This window comes from Peromyscus maniculatus, chromosome 8 (assembly GCF_049852395.1).
Source record: "Peromyscus maniculatus bairdii isolate BWxNUB_F1_BW_parent chromosome 8, HU_Pman_BW_mat_3.1, whole genome shotgun sequence".
NCBI classification, from domain to species: domain Eukaryota; kingdom Metazoa; phylum Chordata; class Mammalia; order Rodentia; family Cricetidae; genus Peromyscus; species Peromyscus maniculatus.
In genome coordinates this window covers 34,258,141-34,275,845 of record NC_134859.1, presented here as the reverse complement: position 1 = coordinate 34,275,845, position 17,705 = coordinate 34,258,141, and the positions used below count along the sequence as shown (strand labels likewise).

Genomic DNA, 17,705 nt, shown 5'->3' with positions numbered 1-17,705 from the left:
CTACAGTCGCCACCGTAGGCTGGTGGAGCCACAGCCCTGGAAGACACGGGTGACTGCTTTTATTCCAGGCCTGCTACAGCCCACCTGGCCTGTCTTCCTCAGAGGTCAGCGTTCTGGGATCACTGATAAAGAAGAGTGGGACCTATCAATCCTGCCAGAGCCCTGGAGGAGTTCCTTGGCTACAAGGTGGCCTCCTGACCACTGACTTCAGCCCCTGCCACCCAGGCTCCACGAGGCTGGTGTTGACTTGTGAATACTGTGATCTGCAGAGGACCAAGGGGCCAGCCAGCCAGTCAGAGGCAAGGAGTCTGCCAGAGCAGCTGTCCATTAGCTTTGCTTCGCCTGCTGTTTGCAGATACACTCAGGCAGACACAGGCATCTTAGTGCCCGCCACTCCTGTAAGGCATTTTTCCAGTCTGGCAGTGGCCTCAACCACATCCAAGCATCTCATACACTCCTCCTTTTCCAGACAGGTTAACCGGGGGCTGTGTCAAAGTTTTGGAGTGATGCACCCACAGGGCCCGAACAAGGCAGAATGCTATGCTTTTTTTTTTTTTTTTTTTTTTTTGGTTTTTCGAGACAGGGTTTCTCTGTGTAGCTTTGGAGCCTGTCCTGGATCTCACTCTGTAGACCAGGCTGTCCTTGAACTCACAGAGATCTGCCTGGCTCTGCCTCCGGAGTGCTGGGATCAAAGGTGTGCGCCACTGGCCCCATGCACTTCTGTAAGCACTGCCCTCCTCTGATCTGGGCAGAAGGCACTTGTGTCAAGCTGTGGTGTCAGGACAGTTGCCCTGGGATAATGACTCCCTCCTGCCTCCTCTCCAAGGGGCCACATTAGAGTTTAAGCGCACACACTTCCCATTCTGTTCACTGGAGAAGGAGGGCTGGCAGGCCCCCCTTTCCTGAATGGGGCAATTCCTCACACTCATTTTTCTACATTAGCGTCTCCGGTAGCTTCTTCTGTTTGCCATCCCTACCAATCAGCACTCCCTAGCCCAGCTTCTCTCCGGCTGACATCATCATCGGTATTAAGGGTTCACCTCTACCAGGGTGAGCACATGTGCCTAGTACACAAACCTCTGCACAGGGTGGCGGAGGGGAAGATACAGCGCCTCCCAGGGCCTGTGATCATGTAGAGACCACGCCAGGGCTGGGTTTTATGGGCTCTTTTGGACCCTACCAACATTCACCCAATCACTGAGATTAGAAATCTGGCTCCCAGGATGGGTGGCGGCAGTGCACACCTTTAGTCCCAGCACTCAGAAGGCAGAGGCAGGTGGATCTACATGAGTTAGAGGCCAGCCTGGTCTACAGAGCGAGTTCTAAGACAGCCACGGCTACACAAAGAAACTCTGTCTCAGGGGAGAAAAAAAGGAAGGAAGGAAATAAACAATAAATAAATGAATAAATCTGATTCCCACTTCTATCTCTCAGGCCCCTTGTTCAGTCAGCTCAGTCTGGGGTCCTGTGGTTCTAAGCCGAGTGCTTGCCTGTCAGCCCCCTGCAGGGCCTGCCTCTCACACAGCTCAGTCTGGGGTCCCGTGGTTCTAAGCCGAGTGCTTGCCTGTCAGCCCCCTGCAGGGCCCGCCTCTCACACAGCCTATTGCTCACAGTGTTCTTTTTCCAACTGAAGTTCTGGAGCTTCCCCTGCCCCACAAGGGGAGCTGCTGCAACCCAAGGCCCTTGCCTGACTCCTGGTCCTCCTCAGGGCCCTCCCCCCACTCTGCAGACACGGCTGCCCTCCACCTGTGCCCTGGGAACTGTCTCCTGAAGACCCACCTCATTCCATGGCTCTCACTCTGCGGACTGTTGCCCACATGCCAGTTTGCAGGACAGCCAGAAATGCTCAAGCGCTGAGGTGTCAGACCACTGAGATGCACGCTCACCCTCCAAGTCTTCATGACTACCACCAATCCATCTTGACTACCAACTCCAAGTGCATGAGTCAGGTACACAATAAGAACTTTATAAAAAGTCTGTCAACAGCCCGGGCCTAGTGGCAAAAAGCTTTAAACACTGCACTCAGGAGAAAGAGGCTGGAGGATCTCTGAGTTCAAGTTCAAGGCCATCTTGATCTACAGAGTGAGTTCAGGACAGCCAGGGCTACAAAGAGAAACCGTGTCTCAAAAAAAAAAAAAAAAAACCATTGACAAAACTAACTCCATGATCCTAGTCCTAACTTTGGCAGCTTCCTTTCTTGACATTTATGAGCAGTGACCCCTTGTCGGGAGGACCCCCGATGTAAAATCATAGTCTTGTGTTCTTGTAGCAAACGAGGTCCCAAACAGTGAAGGTTAACAGAAAAAGACCATGCAGATTTTTCCTTAGTTTGGTGTCATTTAGCACATAGATCAGTGAAAGTGTGCCTGCCGGTGAGGGGTGAGCAAACTAGGAAGACTTATAAAGTCCATAGGACGCACCAATTAGTAAGATTCAGTAATCTTTTGCTTAATGCCTTTCTGACCACATCTTTTGGCATCTGGGGCTGTCACACATCAGGGCAGTTGGGAAGCAGAGACTCAGCTTCCGGACAGACTGGTGTTCAGGGACGTGCCTTGTAATGTTCCCGTGAGGGAATGACAAGAAGGACCAGGAGATGGAGCCTGACTCAAAAGCAAGGCGTAGGGGCCTTGGAAAGAGTTTTAAACTGTTGGTGGTAGAGCCTGTTTTCCTAGGAGGGGAATAAAGGTAAGACCCTGGATGGACACACTCATTACTTCCAGAGACCCTCCGGAGACTTCACACCTGGACATCCAGCCAGTCAGCTCTCCTTTCTCCTGGAAGTGACTGGCCCAGAGTGCCTCCTCCACAGGGAGCTAGGCATCTCGAAAGCTTAAGCCTTTTTGTTCATATGGCTGCAGTCCACAGCTAAGGCTGCCTGTGGCTGTAGATCCTGCTGGGTGTGTCTTCTGTGGCGTGTGGTAATGGTTCTGCACCCAGCTCCGCCTGGAGACCTGGGTGGCTTCACGGGAGTCCCTTCATCATAGCTGCTGGCAGGAAGCCGTTATGTCTTCTGTCCTCCCAAAGCACATGCCCTCAACAAAGAAGCCAGTCCCCTCCTGATGAACACAGGACATTCTGGAGTTTTCAGGAAAAGGGGTCACCTGGTGTCTGGAGCACTATTCTGAGTAAATGCCCTCCTGAGGACTGCCTCCGTGAATGTCCTACAGCGAACACATGCCCTGACTTCCCAGGGATTCAAACACTGTCTCGGTCGAATTTTAGAGGACTCAATTTAAACATTTTTCCCCCAAGCAATTCTTCTCCTTTCCTTTTTTTTTTCCAGTAAAGAAATTGTCTAGAGTGGAATTTGATATATTTGCCTTTATAAGACTGTTGAGACCTGAAGAAAATGGTTCACTGGGATCTGAGTTTTGGTGATGGAGAAAACAAGGCCAGGCTATGACAACACGACAATGACAGCATCTGCCGTCTGCCGCACCGAGCACTCTGCCCGAGCCTCTGGACCGTGGCAGTCTACTCTCCTGCTGAGAACGCTCTCACTGAGAACCTGTCTTTCAGAACGGTAATCTACTGAAACTTTATCAAAAATATTTTTATAGTACAAAGACTATAAAAAGGAAAGACAAAAGCCCTTGGTAAGCAGTGAAGAGTGAAAGCAGTTAGGACCCTGGAGGTCGGCCCTGTTCCAGCCTCAAATTACTCAAGCGAAGTATGCGGGCTCACCCTGCGACCAGGTTCTTACAGGCTAAGGTCAGCACTAAGGTTCTCTGAGGGCACCTGAGGGATCTTAGTGACATATGTTACAAGATGCTGTGAGAGAGAAGCAGCCACATGTGTGAAGATGGCACACACATGCCTCAAACCTACGACCCACAGAGCCAATAACAGTGACAGGTGGGAGCCTCCCCACCTGCCCGTGCGTCACACACATGTCTGGATGCTGGGGCTGCAATCTCCTAACCAGGATCTGACCATCTTCACAGCCCTGGTGAGCAGCAGGCTGACGGTGGCATGAGCTTCTGTAGAAAGGAGGTGACTTGCTCATCCTGGTCCCACACTGTAGGCCGTAAGTTTCTCTTGTGTTAGTTGCCTTGATGTCATTCTGGATGTGTGGGATGAGCACATATGTCCCCAGTGTCCACCATGCTGGCCACAGCATCCTCTTCTTAAAGTCTGGCTGCCAGCACTCCAGTGTTTCTTCATGTTGGTGCTGATGCTGGCAGGATAGCCCTGGACTAGACAATCAGGATGGAAGAGGGGTCCCCCATTTGGTATTTCACAGGATGTTGGTTTGTACTTCCCAATAAAACATTGAAAACTATTCTGGTGTTGATGACCGTTAACCGTGTCCCGTGCGGTCATCATGCTAGGCTCCTGGTGCCACCTCCCCATATTCACCACAGGCAGTGGGGACAGATGCCTCCCATGTCTAGTGTCTGTGTAAATACTTGTCATCTATGTCGTGCTCTTCACAGATGCTGGAAAGTGATGACTGTCTGATGCTGTGAGGGCTGACTCGGGTCCCGTGGCCTGTGTCCTCCAAGCTCTGGAGGAAAACAGGCTGTCCAGTCTAGAGGGCGAAAGGAAGATGAATCTTCTGTTGGAGGACTCCCTAAAGGAAGAGGCCTTTTGCCAGGAAGAACAGTGAGAGACAGAGGACAAAGTGAAGCGGGTCCGAGAGCCATGACTCATCTTCTGCCTCGGTGGGACATTTTATCTGCAGGCTTTCGTGTGCGTGTGAGGACCACAAATGTATTTTACAAAACCCCAATGCCACCCTGACACAGAACAGCGTGCGACTATTTGGGGACACGGACACATTTGCAACAAACGCCTCATTAGCTCCCCCGGCCCCACCTCTTCTCTGGAAACGGCAAGGGTCATGGGGTGCCCATGCTCAGTGGTTGGCTCTGGGTGGGTAGTCAGTACCATGAGGCTCATCTGGGCAATAATGCTGTCCTCAAACCTCACCTTGGGGGAACTCTGCAATTTAACTCTGAACCCCAACTTGCACCCAGAGCTACTGCCATTCTTCCAAAACGGACGATGACAGAAAAATACAAAAGAAAGGTGACCATAAATCAAATCTCAAAAGGAGGGACCCCCAGCAGCCCATTTAAAAAAAAAATCAGGTTTTGTTCTCATCATACATGTCCAAGGATGGTTCGATGGTGGAGAATTCACTTTCGTACACCAGACTACGAGGTGACAGGGAGTTCCGGTGAAAGAAGTGCCCACCTGAAGAAGGAACAAGAAAGACATACTTAGTGTGGCCTTTAGCCCGGGGGCCGTAGGACGCTGGAGGGTGTTCATCAGCTTTGAAACACTGTAGTTCCACAAGTGTCTCCTTCAGTGTGGCCTCTTAGCACTAGATGGAAATAATGTAGGCGTTATGTTCCTCAGTGCTGGGGCTGGAACCCGGGGCCTCTAACATGCTGAAGGAGCCCTGCACCAGAGCTGTCTTTCCACCTTGTAAGCATGACTGACTTGTCTGTTGTTTTTTGAACCAGGGTTTCACGTAGACATGACTGGCCTTGAACTCACTATGGCTAGAGATGTCATTGAATCTGTGATCCTCCTGACTTCAGAGCAAAAGCTACTGGATGCTCTTGAAGGGATTTTATTGACCATCCTGAAGACTTCTGAGTGACACAATCATAGAAAGACATCCTGTCCTGCTCTGAACCTCTGTCCTAGACCGGCCTTCAGGGATGAGGGCACAGAAGCACTCCAGCAGCTGGGAAAACCTGGGAATTCTGGGTGGCGAGTGTCGAGGATCCTGATAACACACTTAATAGTTTGGGACTAGAGAGATAGTAAAGGCTTGCTACCAAGCCTGATGACGTGAGTTTGATCCCCGGGCCCCACATGGTGGAAGCAGAAAACTGACTCCTGCAAGTTGTCCTCACAGAACTTTATACGGCAGGCATGCGCGCGCGCGCGAGCACACACACACACACACACACACACACACACACACACACACACACACACACACACACACAAAGTCAAATGTAAGAAAACAATTTTTAAAATTAAAGTTTTAATTCAGGGCTCAACAGGCAAAAGGTGCTCTAGAGCATAAGGACCTGAGTTCCACATCCATAATCCACATAGAAAAGCTGAGAATAATCCCAACTCTGGGAAGGCAGAGACAAGCAGACCCAGGAGCTCCCTGGCCACAGTCTCGTCTAAGAATTGGGCTCCAGGTCAAAGGAGAGACCCTGTCTCAAACAAGGTAGATGACTAAGAAACAACACCCACAGCTGACCTTTGGCCTCCTCATACACACTCTTACACATCTACCCACACAAACGTGCAACCACCCACACAAATGAAAAAGCTTTAATTAATATTAAAGCTACACCTTCACATGGTTTGGTAAATTAATAATTAAATATAATGTGTTTTTTTTGGGGGGGGAGTATACAGTATATTTTTATATAGCATAGCCATGTTGGCCTTGAACATTAACTTTATTTTATACACATGAGTGTGTGCTTGCACGATCCCCCAAAACTGGAGGAGTTACAGTTATGAGGTACCACATGGATGCTGGGAACCGAGCTGAGATCCTCGGTAAGAGCAGCAAATTCTCTTAACTGCTGAGCCATCTCTCCAGCCCCTGAACTTACAATCATCTTGCCTCTATTTCCCAAGTGCTGGGATTGTAGGCCTGGGGCTCCAGCTGGTCTTATGTGGGACCCTCTCCCCACCCCGTACCAGGAGTTGAACCTAAATTTTTTTTTTATTTTTTTATTTTTTTGAGACAGGGTTTCTCTGTGTTTTGGTGCCTGTCCTGGAACTCACTCTGTAGACCAGGCTGCGCTCGAACTCGTAGAGATCTGCCTGGCTCTGCCTCCCAAGTGCTGGGATCAAAGGCGTGTGCCACCACCGCCCAGCCTGAGAACAACTTTCAGGAGTAGACCCATGTGGGTTCCAGGGACTGAAATCCAGTTCATCAGGCTTGATCTTGCCAGCCCAAAGGTACCAATTTTGAGCCTCATATTTTTTTACTCTTAGACTTTATATTCAATTTCCACTGTGGAACATTAGGACTTTTTTTCTATTTCTAGCCCCTTCCTCTCCCCATAAACATTGTACCGAGTAATTGTTGTTATTATTATTATTAATTATTACTATTATTATTTTGATTTTTCGAAACAGGTTTCTCTGGGTATTGCTCTGGCTTTCCTCGATCCGCCTGCCTCTGCCTCCCAAGTGCTGGGATTAAAGACGTGCTCTACCACCACCCCACCCCAGCTAGTTATTTTTTGATAATTTAAAACCCTCAGTGCTTATACTATTTGACCGCTTGTCACCAAGCCACACTCCTGTTTTCTTTTCTGCATGGCCCTGTTTTGTTGCTGTGACTTTACGGAGGTAACAGGGAAATAAAGGAAAATGAACATGATTAAAGTTTACAACTTCACGAGGTTTTACAGGGAGCTAGAGAGATGGCTCAGTGGTCAGGAGTGCGTTGCACAGTCATGAGGACCAGAGTTCCGATCCCAGCACCCATGTAGCAAGCCAGGCTTTCCATAAACACCTGCAGCTCCAGGTCTGAGGGATGGGAGGCTCTCGCCTGGCCTCTGCATCTGCACAAACACGCACACCAGCACACATTTGTGTGTACTCTCTCACACACAAGCAGATAATTCTACAAGGCAAAGATTTTAGGGTATGCCTATCAACCATAAATGTGAACATGTCCAACACCTGCCTAAATGTTCTGTGTTCTCCACTGCTGAAGAGGCAGAGGCCAGGGCACTGCAAGTTCAAGGCCTCCCTGGAGAACTTAACCGGGCCTGTCTCCATGAAAAGAAGGACCGGCATAAATCCTAGTAACAGAGCCTTCACATAAAACTCTAGGTTCAGCCGGGTGGTGGTGGTGGCGGCGGCGGCGGCGGCGGCGGCGGCGGCGGCGGCGGCGGCGGCGGCGCACACCTTTAGTCCCAGCACTCGGGAGGCAGAGGCAGGCGGATCTCTGTGAGTTCGAGGCCAGCCTGGTCTACCAAGTGAGTTCCAGGAAAGGCGCAAAACTGCACAGAGAAACCCTGTTTCAAAAAAACCAAAAAATAAATAAATAAATAAATAAATAAATAAATAAAAATAAAAAAAAACAAAAACAAAAACAAAAAAACACCTCTAGGTTCAACTCCTGGTACGGGGTGGGGAGAGGGTCCCACATAAGACCAGCTGGAGCCCCAGGCCTGGAATCCCAGCACTTGGGAAACAGAGGCAAGATGATTGTAAGTTCAGGGGCTGGAGAGATGGCTCAGCAGTTAAGAGAAAATTTCCTAAAATCTTTTAGTAATCCCTTCCTCTCTTCCCATCTTATTCCTGTCACCATGGAAACAGTTTATCTTGCATCTTTCTAGAATGTTGAACATTGAAAGCTGCTATGAACATGCACATACAAGCTCTGCATGAAGCCGTGATTTCACTATCTCTTGGGTTAAATTCCCAGGAGTGGCCGTCTGGCTAGCTTAGACTTAACTCTGTAAGGGCTCCCAGGTGGTTCATGGAAAGCAGCTGTGCTGTTTTATAGACCTTTGCGCAGTGGGTGAAAATCCCAGTTCCTCTGGTCAATGATGCGGCAATTTTTTTTTTTTTTTTTTATTTTTTTGAGACAGGGTTTCTCTGTGTAACAGTCCTAGCTGTCTTGGAACTCACTCTGTAGACCAGGCTAACCTTGAACTCACAGAGATCCCCTGCCTCTGCCTCCCAAATGCTGGGATCAAAGGCGTGTGCCACCTCTGTCCGGCAATGCGTCAATCTTTTAAATCTTAGTCCTTCTAGATTGTAAGTGGTGTCTTCTTAAAGTGTTTCTCTCTCTTCTTTCATACTTCCATCCCTTTTTTTGAGTCTCATGTAGCCCAGGTTGGCTTGGAACTTTCTGTGTAACCTTGAACTCCTGATTTTCCTGCTTACATCTCCCAAATGCTGCAGTTACAGGTGTGTACCACCCCACTCAGCTATCCTCTTATTTTTTAAGAATCTGTTTCCATTTTATGTGTATGAGCGTTTTGCCTGTATGTATGTGTGTATCATGTATGTGCCTGGTATCCACAGAGATCAGACGAAGTCATTAGATTCCCTGGTGTTGGAGTTACAGGTGGTTGTGAGCCACCATGTGGGTGCTGGGAACAGAACCTGGGTCCTCTCTGAGAGCAGCAAGTGCTCTTAACTGCTGAGTCATCTTTCTAGGCCCTCTCCTTACAGCTTTAATTTGTCCTTTGCTGGTGATTAACGATGCTGGGCATCTTTTCATGCGTGTATCAGCAACTCTATTTCTTTTTGGGGGGTAGGTTCTGGGGCTGGAGCCTGAAGCACTGTGCACATTAGACCAGAGCTCCACCATGGAGCCACTCCTCAGACCCCTTCTTTTGGATATGGTCTCATAGGGCAGCCTTGGCTGTCCTGGAACTTGCTACATAGACCAGGCTGGCCTCAGACTCACTGAGATCCACCTGCCTCTGCCTCTGCTGGGATGAAGGGAATGCTCAGCCACCGTCCGCCTGGCAAGTGCTGGAGTTCTTTAAAGGCATGACCCACTTGCTTTTGTTTTTTGAGTTATAAAAAAATTTGAGATCCAAGCTCTTTGTCAAAAATGTTTTGAAAATACTTCGTCAAGAGAGGCTTTTCATTTTAATAACAATGATTTTTGAAGAGCAAGCTCCAAATTTTGGTAAAATTCAATTTATTGACTTCTTTCCCTTTCATAGCCTGTGCTTTTGTGTCAGTTTAAGGTACCTGCACCAGTTCCGAGGTTGTTGAGAGTCTTCCCCTGTGACGTCATCCACAAGTACAGCGTTTGCTTATGTCTGAATTGGTAGGAATTAAGGGTTGCACTGTCATTTTATGCACACAGCCACTGGACTGCTGAGATGCCTCAGCAGTTAGGGGCATGGTGGTTACAACTTCCTGTCCCTTCAGCTTCAGGAGAGCTGATGCCCTCTTCTGGCCTCTTGGGGCACCACATGCACATGGTGCAAAGACAGAAGCAGGCAAAATACCCACTCACACACAATAAAAAGAAGAAACAATCTGCATCTTAAAATCCAGGGCAAGTCAAAGGTGCTTACTTATTGTCTGTACAAAGTGGCTCCCGAGAGTCAGGTCCCAATAAAAAATTGGTTGTTTGTTTTCTGAGCTCTCCATCTTGGTTTCCAGTTCAACCTGCACCGTCTAACAGTAAACAGTCTATCGTGGTTTTTATTTTATTTTTGACAGGGTTTCTCTGTGTAGCTTTGCACCTTTCCTGGAATTCACTCTGTAGACCAGGCTGACCTCGAACTCACAGAGATTCACCTGCCTCTGCCTTCCGAGTGCTGGGACTAAAGGCGTGCGCCACCACCGCCTGGCTACCATGTTTTTAAGTGGTAAATATAAATGCTTTCTGCTCAGCAGGAGGAAATAAAGCCATCAGGATCTGGCATGAGCTAACATTTTCTGTTAGGGTCAGCTGACACCATTGACCTCTCCCTTTCTCTAGCTGGTCAAACAGGGCTCGTGCTTATTATGCACAAGGCCCTGGGTTCAATCAGCACCTAAAGAGAGCAGGAACTAAGAATGTCCACATTTAGTTCACTAACCTGCATCTGTCAACTGGATTCCTTGAAAAGACACACATGCACATGCACACACTCACACACAGTACAATTCAGAGACGGGTGAGGCTGCTTTTGCCAAGGATATAGAGTATTTATTCTTGACCCCTTTCTTGATTTTGTTGCTGTTGTTATGGGCTACGTGATGTTATTGAGAAATGTGCGAATTTTATGAATTTCCACAAAGACAAGACACCCGACATCAAAAAACAGAATGCTACCAGCACCCTGCAATTCCCTCTAGTGCGACCCCCATCACTAATGCCTCCCTTTCTCCTTGGGGAAAGCCATGTCCAGACGCCTCCTTCTTCCTTTTTTTTTTTTTTTTTCCTAGAGCTGAGGCCCGAACCAGGGCCTTGTGCTTGCTAGGCAAGCGCTCTACCCCTGAGCTAAATCCCCAACTCCCTACTTCTTCCTTTTTAAAAAAGGCAAATTGTCAGTCTCTCTCTCTTTTCTTCTCCAAACCCCCTCTCTTCTCGTCTTAAAAGACAGCGTTTGCTGTGTAGTCCAGACTGGCCTTGAACTCTGAGTGCTGAGATTACAGGCTTACCCGACCAGGCCTGGCAGCCTTCTTTATTCTGAGTGAGTCCTTAGTGAAGGGTACAACTTTTAGGAATCTTCTCCCCAAACAGTGTATTCTGATAATTTTTTAATTAATATATTTAATTAATATATCATATCTTATTTGGGTTTTCAAGGCAGGGTCTCTCTACTTAGCCCTGGCTGTCCTGCAATTTACCTTGTAGACCAGGCTGGCCTCAAACTTAGATCCGCCTGCCTCTGCCTTCCGAGTGCTGGGACTAAAGCCATGCACCACCACACCCAGCTCAGTTTGTGGTTCTTAAAAGTTATGATTAACTCTGCCAAAATGCAAAGTTTTAAAAGACACTCAATTATACCTTCTGGAAGCTTCATTGTTCAGCCTTTCACATTTAGGTCCATGGTTCATTCCATTAAAAAATTTCTTTGCCGGGCGGTGGTGGCGCACACCTTTAATCCCAGCACTCGGGAGGCAGAGCCAGGCGGATCTCTGTGAGTTCGAGGCCAGCCTGGGCTACCAAGTGAGTTCCAGGAAAGGCGCAAAGCTACACAGAGAAACCCTGTCTCGAAAAACCAAAAAAAAAAAAAAAAAAAAAAAAAAATTTCAAGTATGGTAGGAATTGGAATTCTCTTGCCCCTGTACAGACATCAGCTGACATGGCAGATCCTGCACAGGCCCTCCTGATCCCATGCCACACTATGTCCCAGCTGCACAGAGCTCAGGAGTTACTGTGATTCTCCTAGTCTGCCCTCCAGCCAGACTAGGTTTATGCAGCCCTTGGTTTATGCAGTCTTTCTGTAAGTCCTCCTGCTTATCTGCCCCTCAGGAGATCTTGATATTCTGGCCCTTTTCATTTCCATATAAACTCTAAATTTAGCAAGTTTTTCAAATTATGCCTCTCTACACTTGTCTCCTGGAATCTTTAGAACCTTCCGTGGATCTGCAGATTAATATGAGACAGTACTGAGTCTTTTCATCCTTCAACTTGTTACATTCCTTCTGTTACGTCACCTTGAATGTCTCAGTAATGCACAATGGCTTTCTGCATAGAAGCCCTGCATTTTCTCTTAGATATATTCCTTCATATTTGATACTCTTATAAACACAGCTTTTTGAAAGTTGTATTTTTAATTGCTTATTGTTGGTATATTATTGTAAAAAGACAGGAGCTTGCTGACTGGGTGCAGAACTGCTGGGTCAGATGGCCTGGCTTGGTACTGAAGTGTGACTGACTGCCAAATCTGCTTATTCATTTTAAGAGCTGTCTGTAGGTTTCATGGACTTTTCTCCTTAAGTTTTCTGTGGACGGTGGTAGTTCTCTCTCTCTCTCTCTCTCTCTCTCTCTCTCTCTCTCTCTCTCTCTCTCTCTCTCTCTCTCTCTCGTTTTTTGAGACAGGGTTTCTCTGTGTAGTTTTGGTTCCTGTCCTGGATCTCACTCTGTAGACCAGGCTGGCCTCAAACTCACAGAGATCCTCCTGCCTCTGCTTCCCAAGTGCTGGGATTAAAGGTGTGTGCCACCGCTGCCAGGCTCTTCTTACTCTTTACTTACACCTTTCATTTCTTTTTCTTGCCTTATCATAACAGCTAACGCTGCTAACGGGTGGTGAGAGAGCCACAGCAGGTACCCTTAGTCAGAGTCTGAAGGAGCATGGTTTCAGCACGATGCGTCTGGTTGTTTTTAAACACATTACTAGGTTCAGACAGGGCTCTGATAACACTCTGCTCTTCGTCACTAATAGCTCATTTCTTTCACATTCAAGATCTGGCATGTGTGAAAGACATGCCATGTGCTCTTTAAGCAGAGGGAGAAGCTGGCTCTGGAGGTAGGGTTGCCACACATACCTGCCCCCTTGTCCACGACAGCCAGGGGTGGAGTAGTGGGAGGGGGGGCTGCCTTCTAAGAAAGGGAAAGGAGAGCCCAAGACAGCCCAAGGGTGAGGATGTCATGTCCTTAGGAACAGGATAAGTGGTCAGTCTTAGCAAAAACACTGTATTGAACATGGCTAGGGTGGGGGGAAGGTGGTCAAGAATTCCCAGGCTTCTTCACAAAGCGTAAGTCTCAGTTACTGTACATCTCATGATGAAGGAGCACCAGGGAGAGCTGACTGAGAGTGTCAGGAAGGAGAGGATGCGTTGCCTGGTCAGGCACTCCAGTGGACTGCTTGCTGCCCAGACTTTTCCAGTTGGGTCTGCTGGATGGTGGAAGTATCTGACCTAACATCTACTGTCCTTCTGATGTTCACTGTTTGCTTCTTTCCCTCCTGCCTGCTGTATACTCAATAAATTCATTTGGAATGGAAATTGCAGTTGTGTGGGTCACTCTCTCTATGAAATGGCTTGGAATTTTAGCAATTTTTCCTCCTGTAACTATTAAGATAAAAACATGACCTTCCACTTTTCCTCTGTCAATGAGTTCAAACATACTCATTTTCAAAGAAACAAAACTAAAGATGGCCAGTTATAATCCCAGCACTTGGGAGGCTGGACAGGGCTGCTACAAAGTCAAAGCCAGTTTGGATAACAGCAAAATCCTGTCTCCAAAGAAACACACACACAGACACACACAGACACAGAGACAGAGACAGAGACAGGGACGGACGGACACACGGACACACACACACACACACACACACACACACTCTCTCTCTCTCTCTCTCTCTCTCTCTCTCTCTCTCTCTCTCTCTCTCTCTCTAGGTTTTCCCACTTGCATGCTGTTAAGATTCTTTCCCTTAATTTGTTTAAAACACCTGAATCTTGGGAGCTGGGATGGCTCTCTTCCAGAGGACCTGGATTTGACTCCCAGCACCCACATGGCAGGTCATAACCACCCGGAACTCCAGTTCTAGGGGATCCAATACCTTCTTCTGCCTTCTGGGGCAGCAGGCATGCAAGTGGTATACCGATGTAAGTGTAGGCAAAACACACACACACACCACACACGCACGCACGCACGCACGCACACAGTCACACACATGTGTATACACACATATGCACACACACACATTTTTAAGGAAGCACTTGCATCTACATTTGCAAATTAGTCTGTCTCCTCCCCTTTGAACCACAGTTAGTTGGTACTGATGCTGTGCTGATCACAAAAACTCTTGGAAAGTTTCCCTTTTTCTAGTCTTCCTTAAATGTCACAAAGAATTCTCCACCCTCGAAACCTTAGGATTTTCTTTGAGGAATGATTTTAACTTATGGATCCAATTACTTAGATGTTGGTGAGTTTAAATTCTTCATTCTCATCATATCAATTTTGATATTTATATTGAAACTTGCCAACATTAAATTTTCAGAATTTATTGGCAAAATTCTAATACACTTTTATTATTTTAAAAATGTTTATTTTTTAATGGGTTTGTGTCTGTATGAGTATATGCCACATGAGTGCAGGTGCCCAAAGAGGCCAGAGAGGGTGTCAGATCCCCTGGAGCTGGAGTTAAGTGGTAGTTGTGAGCTGGGAACTGAACTTGGGCTCTCTGGATGAACATGAAATGCTGTGAACTGCTGTTACAGCTCCCATCACAACTTAAAAAAAATTGTGGCAAAAATACTAACAGGCCTGGTGGTGGTGGCACACACCTTTAACCCCAGCATTTGGGAGGCAGAGGCAGGTGGACCTCTGTGAGTTCAAGGCCAGCCTAGTTTACGAAGCAAGTTGGAGGACAGCCAGGGCTACACAGAGAAACCCTACTATCTTGATCATTAAAAAACGTGTCAGTGCATCTTGAGCACATTTACATGTAAAACACTATTGTGAAGGGAGTCTCTGGGACTTTTTCAACCTGTAAACCTGAAGCTCTATGCTCATCAAGCAGTTCTCCATTTTCCCTTCCCAGAACTCTTTATCATCTATTCTCCTCTGTTTCTTTGCAGTTTTTGATGTGTGTACTCTGAAGTGATGTGCTCTTTTATTCCTGGTATTGGGTATTGGTGTCTCCTTAATCGGGACATTCATTTCATTATCATTTTAAAGAAATACCTTTGGGTTGGGGATTTAGCTCAGTGGTAGAGCGCTTGCCTAGCAAGTGCAAGGCCCTGGGTTCTGTCCTCAGCTCCAGAAAAAAAAAAAAAAAAAAAAAGAAAAGAAAGAAAAGAAATGCCTTTGTGCTTGATTTGACTATGCATTTGTTCTCCATTCAGTCTGCTGTTCTTGAGAGAAATGCCTAGAACATTGGCTTCTAGCCCTTGTGGACTCATGATCAGGTTTCTAACATGAATAGCTGCATCATATAAGTTTTAATACATTATTAGCATTTAGCCCTCACTATAATGTTACCTTTTCTGTTGTCTATTTTCTCCTGAATTTCCATTTGTAATATTTTTTCTTACGTGTAAATATTTTTTTCTTTTACATCATCTATATAGCCAGGATCCCCCTACCTCAGCTTCCCAAATGCTGGGATTGCCTGCCACGCTTTGCCCAACTCAGCCTAAGTCATAACTGTTTAGACCTTAGAATGTCTAGTGACCTAGGGACAACAGCTTCTGACACAATCAAAATATAAAAATTCATCAACGGTTTCCAGGGTCTTCAGATGAAGCAGATCCAAGGTTGTTTCCACTTCTTTTGATGAAATTAAAAAACATCACAAAGTGAAGGCAGGCAGTCTTCTGCTCAGTGATATCTAACAAACCCACTAAATAACTCAAAGTTTTGGCAAAGTTTAAGAATTAGTTTGGATGGGGGCTAGAGAGATGGCTCAGAGGTTAAGAGCACTGGCTGCTCTTTCAGAGGTCCTGAGTTCAATTCCCAGCAACCACATGGTGGCTCACAACCACCTGTAATGAGATCTGGTGCCCTCTTCTGGCCTGCAGCCATACATGCTGTGTACATAATAAATAAATAAATCTTAAAAAAAAAAAAAAAAAAAGAATTAGTTTGGAAAGGCTAGGGAGTGTAGTCAGTTGGTAAGAGTGATAATCTAGCATGCATGGAGCCCTGGGTTTGAGCCCCACCACGGAGAGAAAGAGGGCAGGAAGTTCAGGAGGTCAGGCTCACCCTTGGCTACATATCCAAGTTGAGACCAACCTGGACTACCCGAGGCCCCAACTCAAAACAACAAAAGCAGCCCCAAACCTTTCACTATGGAAACACACTCTGAAATTTAACAGTGCTTACAAATCTATTGTCTTGGCTCTTCTTTAAAAAACCAAATAAGGGCTAGAAAGATGGCTCAGCAGTTAAGAGCACTGGCTGCTCTTCCAGAGGTCCTGAGTTCAATTCTCAGCAACCACATTGTGGCTCACAACCATCTGTAATGAGATCTGGTGCCCTCTTCTGACATGTGGGCAGACATGCAGCCAGAACACTATATACATAATAAATAAATAATAAAATAAATAAAAAAAACCCCAAATAAATAATGCTCAAATCTGCTCTGATATTTACTTTAGAAAGGCTATCAGTGTTCTGGGATCAGGCTCCAGGAAGGGGCCTTCTACCTGCTATCAGGTTTTATTTTCTTCAATTTTCTCAGTACAGTGTCCATCCTACCTACAAGCCCTGCTTCTGGTCGGGTAAAGGCACATGATCATAGGTGGAAATGCTATTTTATCAATGTGCCTTAGGCTTAATGGTTACTACCTAGGTGGAAAGCAGCAGGAGTAGGATTTCCACAGAAAGCTTTCCTTATATAACCCAGTGAGAGTGGAGAGCAAGCCTTTCTGAATGTATAACATTGGCTATACATTCTCCCCAACAGAGGGACCTCTAGTTCTTTCACGGTAATGAGCACAGCTCAGTCTACCGCATCCACTTTGTGAACTGGAAGGAAAAGCAGTGGATCTGGATGGTCTGGAAGGAAAAGCAGTGGATCTGGATGGTCTGGAAGGAAAAGCAGTGGATCTGGATGGTCTGGAAGGAAAAGCAGTGGATCTGGATGGTCTGGAAGGAAAAGCAGTGGATCTGGATGGTCTGGAAGGAAAAGCAGTGGATCTGGATGGTCCCAGGCATCAAACAAAATGAGCTGCAACCTTAGTGGCCCAGGGCCTTTCCTGGGCTGAATATGCCTGAAAAGTCTTTTCTCTTTTCAACATGAGGAAGGAGTCTTTCTCTGTCCCACCAGCCAGCTCCCAAACAATGACAAAGAAGCTCCTAATTAATTATGAAAGCTCAGCCTATGGCTTAGGTTTGTCCTACTAGCTCTTATAACTTAGATTAACCCATATACATATATATTTAAATCTACGTTCTGTCAAGTGGCATTATCTCTTTCATCTTGTATCTCCTGTTTCCTCTCCATGTGTCTCCTGGCACCTCCCGTGCGTATAGATTTCTCCTCCTCTGTCTTTCTCTCTTGAGAAATTCTACCTATACCTCCCGCCTAGCTATTGGCCATTCAGGTGTTTTTTTCTTTTCTTTTCTTTTCTTTTTTTTTTTTTCTGAGACAGAGTTTCTCTGTGTAGTTTTAGTGCCTGTCCTGGATCTCACTCTGTAGACCAGGCTGGACTCGAACTCACCAAGATTCGCCTGGCTCTGCCTCCCAAGTGCTGCGATTAAAGGTGTGCGCTACCACCCGGCTGGCCACACAGCTTTTTATTACACCAATCCCAGCAATACACCTTTACACACTGTACAAATA

At 46.7% G+C, this 17,705-nt stretch overlaps 1 protein-coding gene across 1 annotated transcript in view; it reads right to left on the bottom strand.

Annotated features, from left to right (window-relative positions):
- Positions 1–3,267: 3,267 nt before the first annotated feature.
- Rnf130 (ring finger protein 130) overlaps positions 3,268–17,705 on the bottom strand; it is a 108,611-nt gene continuing 94,173 nt past the window's right edge. Inside the window, exon 8 of the mRNA XM_076578255.1 lies at positions 3,268–5,202. Coding sequence (XP_076434370.1) covers positions 5,093–5,202 — 110 coding nt within the window. The 3' untranslated portion in view covers positions 3,268–5,092. The remainder of the gene's footprint in view (positions 5,203–17,705) is intronic.